The sequence below is a fragment of the Neophocaena asiaeorientalis genome, unplaced genomic scaffold (assembly GCF_003031525.2).
Source record: "Neophocaena asiaeorientalis asiaeorientalis breed wild unplaced genomic scaffold, Neophocaena_asiaeorientalis_V1.1 scaffold65, whole genome shotgun sequence".
Lineage (NCBI taxonomy): Eukaryota > Metazoa > Chordata > Mammalia > Artiodactyla > Phocoenidae > Neophocaena > Neophocaena asiaeorientalis.
In genome coordinates, this window is record NW_020173215.1 from 14,761,183 (window position 1) to 14,774,682 (window position 13,500).

Below are 13,500 nucleotides of genomic sequence, written 5' to 3' on the forward strand. Positions count from 1 at the left end.
CTCTCCCCTATACAAAGCACTTATATACTGAAAATAATTTAATGCAACTCTGTGTTCATCTTCATCATCCAGTGATTCTTTTCCTTTTTCTATGTAAATTACTCTGTGATAAATGAGTCATGATAAGAAAGGGATTTTTTTTTTAGTTAAGGAGATTCAGCACTGATCTGAAAATAATTGGGTGCATGTTCTCACCAACAACAAAAGAGCACTGTTTTCTTTTAACTAGAGCTCCTAAAACCCCAAACTATTTTTGAGAGTATTTTTGAGAGTACTCCACAATAGAAAAGAGCTGTTGTAAGGAGAGGAGGGGAGAAAAACGAGGAAGGAGAAAAAGGAATAGAGGGCAGGAGGGCAGGAAGGAAGAAAAAGAAGAAAGGGAGGGAGGGAGGAAGGGGGAGGGAAAAGAGAGAGGCATTCTCATATTTAGAACCTCTATATATTTGGGAAGAAGGTTTGTTACGTTCATAAAGAGCGTAGGCATTACATTCAATGCCTATTGAAATAGAAAAAAAATGAGTTTTGGGAATTTTATATTTTGTAAAGTTTTCTTAGAAAAATGGAAGACAAAATCAAACAAATATTATGAATGGATAATCTCACCTTGCTTTCCTCTCAGACAGCTGAAATAAAAATTCTGGTTAAGCCTGATTTCTCTCAAAGGTTTCTCAAAACCCGGCTTTATCTGAGCATCCAGACATTGCCCTCATTATTCCATAAGCCAAATTCCAGCTGAGATGTACCTCTATGACCCTGAAGGGATACAGCTTAACAAGTAACAAGGTAGCCAGTACAGAGGCACTGTGAAGGTCCTCAAGCCGCTAGAACTGCTGTTTCATCATGTGTCTTTACAGAGAAATTTAAGTCTATGTATATTGCTCACCCAACAATACTGAAAAGGGATTTGGGATTCACTAACTGCAAGTTTTCAGAGCTTCTGAAACGACATCTGCAATACTTTGGTTTTTATACACTATCCATCCACATTGTAATCATCAAAGAAATGTAAGCAAGCTTTCAGTCTAGCTTTACTTCCCTTGAATAATGATGGCTAACTTCATGCATTAAGAATTACTTGTATCGATTTGGACTTATTATTATTGCTTACCTTAAATGTTACCAAAATGAAAACAGAGGGACATACAGTTTTTATTTACTTATTAATGAGGCCGTTTCCTAAGAACTGAAACGCAGCAACAAGGAGTGTTGAAAACTGGTACCATGATTTAAGGACTGGTATTTCTTTCTGCACTTCCGCCATTCAAGTCTGTCTTTTGTTTTGCAGAGTGAGATGACCGAGCCTGGATATATTGGGTTATCTCCCAGATTCAGGTTCTCCCTGGCTTCTGGCTTCTGACTGCTCTGTGCTAAACTGGTAAAATATATGGACAGTATATGGATGCGACATGGTGAGCTAAAGTGAATTGTTCCACTGTTCTTTGTAGCAGCTGCCTGGGTCGCCTCTGTCTCTTTGCATTCGTTTCCTGGATACATTAATTTCAGATAGGCTTTTAGCAATAAACAACCTTTATAAAGCAGAGAGACTATATCTAGGATCTCACTATTGGGAATAAAAATGGTAAGCCTTAAATAAATACATACTCTTGTTATATGACAGACATTGTGCAAGGACCTTACGTGGATAATGTTATTTAATCTTATCTCTCTGACGTGGTTACCATCACTGGTGTTATTTTTCTGATGAGCAGCTGAGAATCCAGATATTACTTAACTTGCCCGTGTTCACGAAGGTAAGGTGTAAAGATAGGACTGAAGCCAAGTAAGCTGACCCCAGAGTCCACACTTTTACCAGTCGTTCACAGGTAACAATGAGGAAGTAGCTCAGAAGACACATACGATCTCACTACTATACCTAGTCCTTCCAAACTCCCGGTGACTCTTCCTCTCTGCTAAGGTTCATGTTTATCTTGGCTGGGATTTCAGGACACTTTGATTTCACATTTTATTTCTCATCCTCCTGAAGGGTACCGCTGCTGTTCTGCGGTCCTTGTATATTTCAACACGACATGTATTTACCTAAGAATTGCTTGTCATGGTATCTAGTTATGGTAGAAAAGGAGTAGGGATAGTCCAATTTCAGATTTATAAAGAGCCACTCCATGTACAATGTCTGAGAAGCTAGCACAGAACTGGGCCTAGAGTTTCTTTCATGTAATTTAATGATGCCAGGGAAGGACAGTTTTAGAAAAGGAAGTACAGCACTGCATTTGTAGAAATGGCTATTTCTTTTTCCCACATCGCCATCATTAGTGTTACTTTGTTTCCTTCCCCCAATTATTCCCACAGGTTATGGGAAGAAGGTAGGGCTCTTTACTCACCTACGTAAAACTAAACTAGTAAGAAAATTGAGCTGGAGAGAGAGGCTGTTAGGGATGCATCTGAGACTAGATCCCACATTTTATTTTATTTTATTTTATTATTTTGCGGTACGCAGGCCTCTCACCGTTGCAGCCTCTCCCGTTGCGGAGCACAGACTCCGGACGCGCAGGCTCAGCGGCCATGGCTCACGGGCCCAGCCGCTCCGCGGCACGTGGGATCTTCCCGGACCGGGGCACGAACCCGCGTCCCCTGCATCGGCAGGCGGACTCTCAACCACTGCGCCACCAGGGAAGCCCTAGATCCCACATTTTAAGGAAAGTATTTTTATTATAATATTCTGCCATTCGAGTGTATACTAAATATCATTTCAACTATTGAACATACTTCAATGTTTATTGAAGCTACAACGAGAGTGAAAATTCAGGGAGTTCCATAAAAGTTAAAGGGAGTAATGTCAGTATTGGGCTAGAGGAGAGAAGACAAATGTGAATATATAAGATTTCCCCGTTCAACTTCCGTGTGCCTGGTACGTTTACCAGAATGGACAAGATGTGGGGTAAGCCAAAACTTCTCATTTTTGTTAATTTGGCAGAAACGAGGTAGAGTACTTTTAAAAGGGGAGGGGGTGAATTAGTGTTCAGTAATGCCCCCCTACCACCCCACTCTCATTTCTCGAGTGGTTGGTTAAGGCACTCTGCTAAGTGTTAAAAATCTCACTAACTTCGTCCTTCCACAGCCATTCAAGATAAATGATCTTTTCACAGGTATTTTACCAATAAATAAAAACAATGCTTAAAGAGGTTTAATATTTAGCCCTAAATCACATCACTAAGAAATTATGACACTAACTTTCAATTCAAATGCTAAGATGTTTCAAAAATTCAAAACTTCATGGTGTTAGATCGGAGCAAACTATTTACCTCCATCTTCCCGCTGCCTGAGAGACCTGAAGATGTGTAATCCTCCAAGTTTAACACACAGGCATTCCACTGGCTTCTCTACTAGAGAAAAATTCTTAGACCTCTTCTCATAAAAATCAGTTGTCAGTAAATATTTACTGAGCGCAAACGACATGCTAGGTGCTATGGGAAGGGCTGGAAACACAGCAGTGAGGAAGCCCCTGGTCTCACGGAATTTGATGAGATGTTTTCCCGCAAGGGTATAAAGAGCTACCATTTGTAACTTCATTCTTAAAAAATTTCTGGCATTCTCCAAAACACTTTATATACATTGTCTCTTTTACTATCGTTTCATCTTCACAAGACACCTGATGAGACTGGGCACGATTTAAAGGTAAGAACACGGAAGCGCAGAAAGTTGAAGCGATGTGTCCCCAAGTCTCACATCGGCAGTATGTTATCAAGGGCAAGGTGAACCAAGAACACCATTACCTTTCCAGAACTCAGAAATGTCTAATTCGAGTATTTTTCTTTGCCTCCCTTCAAAGATTTCACCGAACAATTATTTGTGTAGGTTCCATGAATGAGGGGGGAGAATCCAGGATGAACCTACTTGAGTTCAGAAATACATGTACCCAGCGCTAGGGATATTTTAAGTGCAATTCCTAACTCTTTCCTGCTAACTGACCACTCACCCCTCTACTGTCAAATGTTCATGTCTCTCTTCGTTGTTCTATTGAAATACTTCAGTCACGTACAACTACAAATTCTTTCATGGGTATGCAGTTCAATTATTCCTGGGGAGCTCTCTAGCTCCAAGTAGGTCAAACTTCATCAAGTGGGATCATATGGATTCTGAAAACAGTGATTCAGTTCGTATCTACAAGTAAGTGATCATCTCCCATCATATTTAAGAGTTTGGAATGTCGACTCTTATAACAGGAAGTTAGAGTCATATTGGGCTTCATATCACTTACATCATGTTGGCCATGTTCCTCTTTTTTAATTTCCTTTTTTAAAGAGAGTTCTAATATCTGTGCCCATTGGTGAAAATGAACAACTTCCTAATCTAGAGACAATAAAGAAGACTCCTAGTTGAGGAACATTGCTAATAATCAAATACTGGAGGAAGACTCTTGTGACCATCGATGGACAGCCAAAATCCTAACGCTGAGAGTGACAGCTGCTAACACTGGGAAATGCATGAACACCACACACACCCAACACACAAACACCACTCCATGAGGCTAAGTGCGTTCTAATTCAACACGTTATCGGTGAGGAAGGATATTTTCCAATACAGAATCCATTTAAAAATTGGGTTTTCATTTGTAAACGTCTCTTTTTATGTACAATCCAGTTACTATTTTACTAACAAAGTGGTTTTGTTTGCCTATTTTAAAAGCTTAGCCGTCAGAGCTACTGACCCGGTGCAAAACGGGCATGTAATGTCATATCAGGTATCACTCCACCTCCTTATTCTTTTCTTTGTTTTCCAAACACAAACTTGGCAGTGAACGGTAAGCAAAAAGATCATGTGGGAAGCAGTCCCGCCACACAGAAAGTCTTAAGAAACTTTGTCTCCAATCCCTGTTGTAGGGATTTTTTTTTCTCTTTCATATTTACACCTATGATACTCACTTATGCCCACAGCTGTAATGAGCTTGACTGCAAGTTCAGGAATTTCACACTGAATGAAAAATGGTTCCAGAATGTACCGTCCAAAGGCCAGAGATATCACAGCAGTGGCTGCAGGGCTAGAAAAAACAAATACATACTTAGGTTAACTACAGAAAAAGAAAAGAGCATCTTCACTCAACTTGTTCTACACTGAGGTGCTATAATTCAGCATGTGGAACATATTAAATACGGAAGTCTGTGATTTTCAGAAGTCCGTATTTGATTAGGTTGTCATAGACATTCCAAATGAAATACTGTCTACAACTTTGCTGGCTCCTTTTTAAACTTCACGTCTCCTTGGGTACAAGGCTGGGTACTGTCAGTTTTGCCCCTGCCTTCCCATATTTGAATTTTTCTTAAAAATTGAGTCTATTACTTGAGATCCTGACAGGGGTGGGCTTCACAAGAAGCAATCTTCTTTCTCCGTAAGTCAACAATTAAACTCCAGCACAGTATGAATGCATTAACAGTGCAGGTCTAATGGGTTGGGTCATGGTCAGAAAAGGAACACAAAACTCACCTTAAAAAAATTAGTACTAATAAGCGTTCATTGCAAATATATGCTTATGTGCTTGATACCGTGTTAGTCTTGGTTTTCCATACAGACCAAAACTTGAAGAGCCAAGTGATTATTCTTAATTCCACAGAAATATTTAGATGCAAAGTATGCATTGGAAAATAAATGTATTCTTGTAATTTTACAAATGGAGGAAACATGCATGAAATAAGAAAATGCAATAACTTCAGGTATATAGTGAAATAGGTAACAAACCATTCTATCTTAATTTTTCAACTATTTCTATGAAAAGATTACAGATGCCTTTCAGTTTAAATATATCTATATATGAATGCATATTTGTTAGATACACAGGCAAGTCCATGGTATTATCTACTTTGTCCTGCCTGTCTTCCCTTTCAGCTTATCTTCCTTCTCATGGTTATACAACACCCATGTCCAACTCCTTAACTGTCAGAAAACCAACCACCATTATGTGTTCCAACCTGGACCTGCCAGTACTAGCATGACAGATTTCTTGATTTTTTTTTTTTTTTCTTTTCCAAGAGAACCTCTTCCTCGCCCCAACAAGCTTATTTTTCTCGGTCACCATCATTCATAAATTTTTGACGTATAAATTAAAATCTGATCATGACATCGTAGTGCTTTCAAAACATGCTCAGGATATGCAAAAACTCTTCAATTCAAGGCTCTGTCTGCTCTAAGCTTTTCCTTCCTCTTCAGTGTGCTTCTTCCCACACAAGGATATGAATACCCTTTGCCTGAGGCCCCTGCAACTCACTGACGGTTTCTTATACCTCAGGTCTTAGTTCAGTCTTTTGCCCAAGGAAGCTTCTCCAGTCCTCTGATTGGGTTAGATCTCCCAGAGTGTACTCTCTTCCGGAACCTCATGGCTTCTCTGTCACGGCGTGTATCACAGTAGTAACTTTATTCTCTTATGTGATGTCTTGATTCATAACTATTTCCCTCATTTGACCCTGAGATCCACGAGTACAAGGCTGTGTCCAGCTTAATCATTATTTCATCTTCAGTGTATAGTATAGTGTCTGTCATACAGTAGAAACCCAATGAATATTGAATATATAGTCAATGTGTGAATTCAATCAAATGACCCCTGATGTGTGATTTTTTTTCCCTTAAGATTTGTTTTTACAGACTAATTCTGACAAGAGTGTCTTAACCTGATGTACAATTTTAATAGTAAGTATTTAGGTACCATGGGTGTTTTCAGTGGAAGAGAAATGTTAAAGCACCTAGGTATCTTGTCACCCCTGAAGCCATTCATTACTCTGCCTATCTGAGAAACCAGTTGAGTAATGTAAGTCCATTATTACAAAGAAATATATGAACCCATTAAAAAAGCTTCTAGAATATATCTAGGTAATTTCTTCTGTAAACACACACACACACACACACACACCACGAAGTAGCTCTCCCGTGATTAAAGTAACATTTGATTATGAGCTGCTTGAGAATAGGAACCATGGCTCACTCCACTTCGGGTCTCTTTAACGTGCCATTCACCATTCAGTAGCAGTTTGTGGAATGAATAAGTGAATGCATAAGCACCGTTTCGGTGCTACTACCGCAAATGAAATGATCACGCTGATCACACTGCTGACACAATCAGCCAATACAGGACTAAAGCAGGACTCAAGTCCAGCTACATCACGTTCCAAAAGCCTACTGTCCTGACAGGCCAGCACTCTAAATAAGTAGTGTAGCCATCTGAATGCTGAGTGTGTTGTATTCAAAATACTATAACCTTAACCTTTCAGTTACTTGTTCAAAAAGAATTTAATATCTGACCATCAGGGCACTGAATGAAGTAGTATAAGGGTTACAAAAAGTGCGAGACTTGGTCTTATATGCTTGAAATGCTTGCAGTTTTAACAGGGAGACAGAGCACGGATTCCTAAAATATTAAGTAAGGTTATATGACATCTTGTTCAATGTCAAACGAGAAGAAGAGACTGCATTCTTTTCAGAAGGATTAAGAGAGGAAAGACATACTATAAACTAGGGTGAACAGGAACTTAACTGTGGAAATGATAGAATTTAAGTTGACCTTTGAAGAGTAATATTCAGATTATCAGAAAAGAGTGGAAGGCGCATCCCGGGCCAATCCCAGAGTTTAGGAAAGGAACAAAATACCTCTTTATCACTATTTCATTATAACAAATTTTAAATAATGCAGAATTGTCTAAAAGGAGAACAGATTTAACAAAGAAGTAAATACTACTCTAAGCTCTTTGATAAAAAAGAGATTCCTAGAACTATAAAAACCAAGATTAGTGTTAAGTCAATACTTATTAGCTCTGCATTTGCCACTTAGGCCCACATGACAGGATAAAAGCTCACAGGAGCTCTCAGCTGTGTAAGTTTGATAAGTTTACAGTAAGAGCAAGTGTCCCTACTTACTCATGTTAAACTCTGCAATCAGAATGTGCTAGTCACATTTCACGGATGCCCTTTGCCTTCAAGATACTTTTAAACTTCTCAGGTGACATCATAAGTTTCCCACAAAGTTGGAGGAAATTTGCTGCTCAGAGTGACTTAGCATTATTTGGTTTGATTTTAAACCAGGGCAATCAGGAAGAGGAACATATTCTTACAAAAGTAAACTCAAAAAAGCTTTTCGCAACAGTAGTTCACTGGTTTGTTTAAGATGAGGATGTGAGTCATCTGTGACAAGTGAAGTTTTGTTCTTTTATAGAGTATAAAACTTGGTAACGGGCTTCCCTGGTGGTGCAGTGGTTAAGAATCCGCCTGCCAATGCAGGGGACATGGGCAACTAAGCCCATGCACCGTAACTACTGAGCCTGCGCTCTAGAGCCTGCATGCCACAACTACTGAGCCCACGTGCCACAACTACTGAAGCCCGCATGCCTGGAGCTTGTGCTCCACGATGAGAAGCCACCGCAATGAGGAGCCCACGCACCACAATGATGAGTAGCCCCTGCCTGCCACAACTAGAGAAAGCCCACATGCAGCAATGAAGACCCAACACAGCCAAAAAAAACAAAAACAAAAGCAACAACAACTTGGTGACATACTAAATTGTTAGGAACAGAAGCTTCCTAGTCACAAAAACTGAGTAAACTAAGATGGCTTAATGGTGTAATCTACAAGAAGAAAAACTCCAGTTCCTATAACATAACATTTAATTTTGTCTAATTATGATTTACAATCAAACAAAAGGTCTGATTTATCAAGGTAGATTTTGATGCTTCATATCCTTTTCAAGTCAGCATCTGTCCTGAAAATGTCATGGAAAATAACTGAATATTAACAAAAAGCAGATGCTTTAAAAGTTTGGCAGGGTTGGCAAACTACCGCCAGTGGCAAAATTGTATTAAATACATTAATTGAGAAAGGTATTCCATCACAGATTTTATGTCCTGAAGTAGACATGTTTACCATATAATCACATGACATGTATATTTCTAACTACTTAAAAATAATCAAGGTGATTAAAAAATGGTATAATGAAGGGCTTCCCTGGTGGCGCAGTGGTTGAGAGTCCGGCTGCCGATGCAGGGGAAACGGATTTATTTTTCCCTAATTTTTTTGTATGTAGGCTCTTACCGTATAATGAGCAGTTCTACCCAGACTCGCACAAAAGCTGGTAATGGGCCAAAGACTTCCAGAATGTATGTGTAATGACCACCAGATTTCCTTATAGTTGTTCCCAGTTCAGCATAGGACAAGGCTCCTGTGAAATGTTTATCATAAAAAGGTGAAAGGTTAAAATATTACCAAGTCATCCAGCAGAAGAATGGATACAACAACGTTTCTGTTGTGTGAGATGTTACTACATCCTTTGATCTGAATGACATCCTTTTTCAAAATTAATAAGAGTCATCGAATTCCTAAGAGCCTCCAGATGCCTCTTGTAACCTCCTCACATTTGAGATCTAGTTCATTCTATTCAAACAATGTAATCTGACTTGAAGTAGTAAGGACAAACTTCTCAAACAATATCATATGATTAAGAATTTTGAATCTCAAACCTGACAAGAGAAAAGGAGTAGATGGATGCCAATATCACTAGCCTATTTTTCAAAGCACTTCACATCAAAACAAGGAATTATCACCAATTGACCTCATTATATTGAGAATCCTTTTAATAAATGATATTTCTGTGGCATGTCAAAATAAATAAGATTCATCTGTTCTCCAGAGAAGTATGGACTCAAGGATTTGGAAGGCTTCATTTAATTTGTAGGATATGTTTTGCTGGTCAACAAAATGAATTTTGACGCAGATATTCTGTTTTTAGGAAAGTTTTTCTTGCATGTCTTCGAAGTACACACTCTGTATGTCTGAAATAACACACACTTTTAAAAAAGAGGTGCTATGACATATTTGCATACGTTAGGTAAAATTAACTATAGACCAGATTTTAACATTTAGCAATAAACTTCACAAGTTGAGCAAGTTATATAATCCCCCCAAACGTCAGTTTCATCCTCTGTAAAATAAAGATCTTAATTCTCACATCACAAGGAGGTTGTGTGTTTAAATATAAAACGGATGCCAAGGACAGCGCTGAGCCTGACACGCAGAAAGCACCTCATGAAATACAGCTATATCTACTAATGTGAGCAATTAATTTCCAAGAAAATGAAAAATATATTTTGACATTATGTGAAAAGTTCCATCCATACTGCTAAGTACTCAAACGTAAGACATAATTTCTGCCTGGCCTGCTCTGGGGACTCAAAGTGTGGGAAATTATTACTGACCAGTAAAGCTTCAGGTAGAACTGCCCAACATGTAATTTGGATATTCAGCAAAATCTTAGTGTCAGTTACTGTATTCCTGTATCACTTATTGTATTCCTGAAACTAGTACTGTATCAGAGTCACCTGGGGAGAATTTTTTATTTAAAAACAAACAAAAAACAAATGCTAAGGCTATACCCCAGACCTCCTCTCTAACCAAGAGAGGCCAGACTGTCCAATAGAGGCATCCAAGAAAATCTATTATTTTAAAATTCACACCGGTTAATTTTAAAGTAACTAGTCTACAGATTGATATTTGGGGATCACTGATACAGCCTGTCTATTTATAACTAATCGGGACTAGTTGCAATTCACTCTCTGTTGGAAACCAGTCACCATGTTGGTAGGCTGTACAAAGAAGCAGCCAATATAAAATGTTATTGGAAAGTGTCTTAAGTACCTCAGAATTTATCCCCCAAGAATCAATACCTAGACCTTTGTATGCTTTGCTGAAACTCCAGGATAGTTGCCCCAGGTTTAAATTGAGTTCTGGAGAAATGAAATTTTCATTTAAAGGTCTCAAGCTCCAAAACCATTTTACCCAGATGAAAAAAGTTCAGACTAGGTTGTAAGAATCCATGTATTGACCCTGGCTTAAAAAAAAAACCTGTAAATCCAATATACAAATTCTTTACTTTTAGTCCCAGAGTTCTAGAGTTCTAAGACAAAGGATTTTTTTCCTTATATTTTGCTTTGCTTCCTGTTAAGAAGGTACTCCTATCAAAGTTCCTAGTAACGTAAGTGATAAATGCAATGCAAATATAGATAAGTAGGTTAGTACAGAAGTACACTCACTGCAGTTAGTAATCAAAGAATACCAACTCAAGTATAAACTTAGCTAGTCCCCTTAGCTTTTTTTTTTTTTTCCTGAACTTCTTGAGATGATATACTTATGCAGAAGCATATTTTCTTAGTACAGGTCTACATCACTATCATCACTTTAACTAGTTAATGCTCAGAGCCATGCATTTTATTATATCTGAATAACCTTTTATTGTGTACGAAAATGGAATCGCATAGTGGGAGCTGCATGCCCACAGTATGCAAAATCCAGGAAGCTGGTTATGGTTTCTCCTATCAGACACTGATTTGTTCTGAATATACCACGTGTTGGAGAAGATTAAAGGCTGAGGAGACATAGTCATTTAGAAAGATCAACAGTTAAGTTTCTCTTTGTTCATCTATAAACATACATGCCACACCATATGAATGCCACGAACTCTTTGTAAGCTAAAATAACCCAAAAATAATTCCTCTGTAGATCTTTCTATACAGCTTTTGTTTTAACAAGTTTTATTTAAAATACCTTCTTCCTAATAACGGAAGTTGGAGTTCTCTAGATGAATGCTCAAACCAACGCTGAAAACACTGCAAGGCCTTAAGAATAAATGGATTGGTCCGTGTAGGACCAAGAGTTAGTACTTGGTCCTAGAGTTTGGACAAAGAGTTAGTACCTTTAAAGAACAGTATCTTTTGAAATCAGAATACACTGTTTGCCAGAGAAGAGCAAATATGTCTTAGACATGTTTCCCATAACATAAATAAAATTTAATTTTCTTGACCATTCACCAGTTTTCGTCACCTTCACAACTAACCCAGGTAGCTCTCTAGTAATGTGCCCACCTCATGAGGGGACATTTATTACCTCTTTACTATTAATTATCAAGTCAATTAAAAAAATCTCAATTTTGAAGAAAAATTAATAATCATACTTCTTCTACCAGTTCTGTTTAGACTAACTCAGCAGACAGGTGGGCCAATGACCTGTGTCTCTGAAGACCAAGTGAACTAGAAATGAAGAAAACAGAGCTGGGCAGACACAGCAAACTAACACCCAATTCCAATTTTACAATTTATATTGCAAAGGTTTATGGGTACTGGGGAGAGATGAAAAGTTGAAAAAACTGTGGAATATGCTCAGACCCTTGCAATATTCTCATTTACAAAAGGAATTGAATTGTATGCCATCACACTTCTTTCCACAATAAGGACTTCTGGAAGAATACTGGGAACTGACAAGCGCATGAAGTTAAAAAATTAAAAAGGAAAAGACTGCCACCCATTTGTTTAGCCAATAAAAAGTCAGTAAAACTTCTGCTGAACACTCAGTCCTGTGTCTAAACAGGCCACACCGGGTTTCACTTCACAGGTGTTTCATTCAGTACGCCAGCTGCCAAGATGCCCCAAACACAGGTAACTGAGCACAGATGCCCGGTACAGAAAGCTTGCCTGTATTTTACTGGGTCATCAAAGCTAGCCTTGACGTTCATTGCCACAGGGAAAAATCAGAAAATAATCTACCTTAGTCAGGAAAAGCGAGCACAGCCTACAGGTCGCAATTTCAGGGAATTCAGGATTCTGCCAACAGTGGAGAGTGTGCGTGGACAGTTCGCATACCTCCCCCCAGATCAGAAAATCTGGGGAAACCCTGGCCATTCATTCCCTCCTTAGAAATCACCCTCTGTTCTCCCAGAGAGCACGGCACCCAGCCCCACAGACACACCCCCAGAGAAGCGGCAACACTCACCAAACAGTGACAGGACCCCGCAGACCGTCCAGACGACCAGGGACAAGCCCACGCTGCCCGTGTTCTGGAGCACGCCCTTAGGAGAGATGAAGATTCCTGCTCCGATGATGGTGCCAATGATGATGGAGATCCCTCTCAACAGACTGATCTTCCTCTTCAGCACAACTTTCTCCTGCCCAGGTGGCTCCTTGCCACCCAGGGAAGACAGCCTCGTGTTAACACTGCCCTGCAGGTAACCCCCATTGGAGATGGTGGATGCCACAGCCTTTCTGACCATGGTAGTGACCCGCAGGGAAAAAAGGAAACAGAGCAAAAGAAAGAAAGAAAAAAAAAAAGAAAATTAAAAGAATAAAACCTCCAAACTTTCAACTTTGGTGTCTCTTGGGGTGACTGACCGATTTGATCTCTTCCTCTTTGCCTTCAGATTCCTTCTCAGCGCTAGTGTGCTCCCAGGTAAAAACTCTAAGGTGTATTTTCACCTTCCGCAATCTAATTACTCCCAGGAACACCTGTGTGCTCGTTCATGGTGTTCTGGTTTCTCCACCTCCCGGACTACCTCTGCGGCTGAGGCTGCGGCTGCCGCCCTATCATTACAGCCCAGCTCAACTTCCTCATGGGCTGGTATTTAAGCTGCTGCCTGTTTCACCAACTTACTCCAGCTAGATGATGATGCAAATTCTCCAGGTTTGCATCAGCCACATGAGAAGGCTCCAGCATTACTCAGCTCTTTTTTTTTTTTTTTTTTTTTCC

The 13,500-nt window shown here is 39.3% G+C and overlaps 1 protein-coding gene across 9 annotated transcripts in view; it reads right to left on the reverse strand.

Annotated features, from left to right (window-relative positions):
* SLC7A11 (solute carrier family 7 member 11) overlaps positions 1 to 13,367 on the reverse strand; it is a 182,836-nt gene extending 169,469 nt beyond the window's left edge. For 3 of the 9 annotated variants that reach the window (XM_024745096.1, XM_024745095.1, XM_024745097.1), the window contains exons 1-3: positions 12,751 to 13,365; positions 9,025 to 9,151; positions 4,881 to 4,996 (exon numbers count right to left, since the gene is read on the reverse strand). In XM_024745096.1, coding sequence (XP_024600864.1) covers positions 4,881 to 4,996; positions 9,025 to 9,151; positions 12,751 to 13,027 — 520 coding nt within the window. In that variant the 5' untranslated portion in view covers positions 13,028 to 13,365. Of the gene's footprint in view, positions 1 to 4,880; positions 4,997 to 9,024; positions 9,152 to 12,750 lie in introns of all 9 variants that reach the window. The other 6 variants (XM_024745101.1, XM_024745100.1, XM_024745099.1 and 3 more) reach the window with 4 other exon arrangements.
* Positions 13,368 to 13,500: the final 133 nt, after the last annotated feature.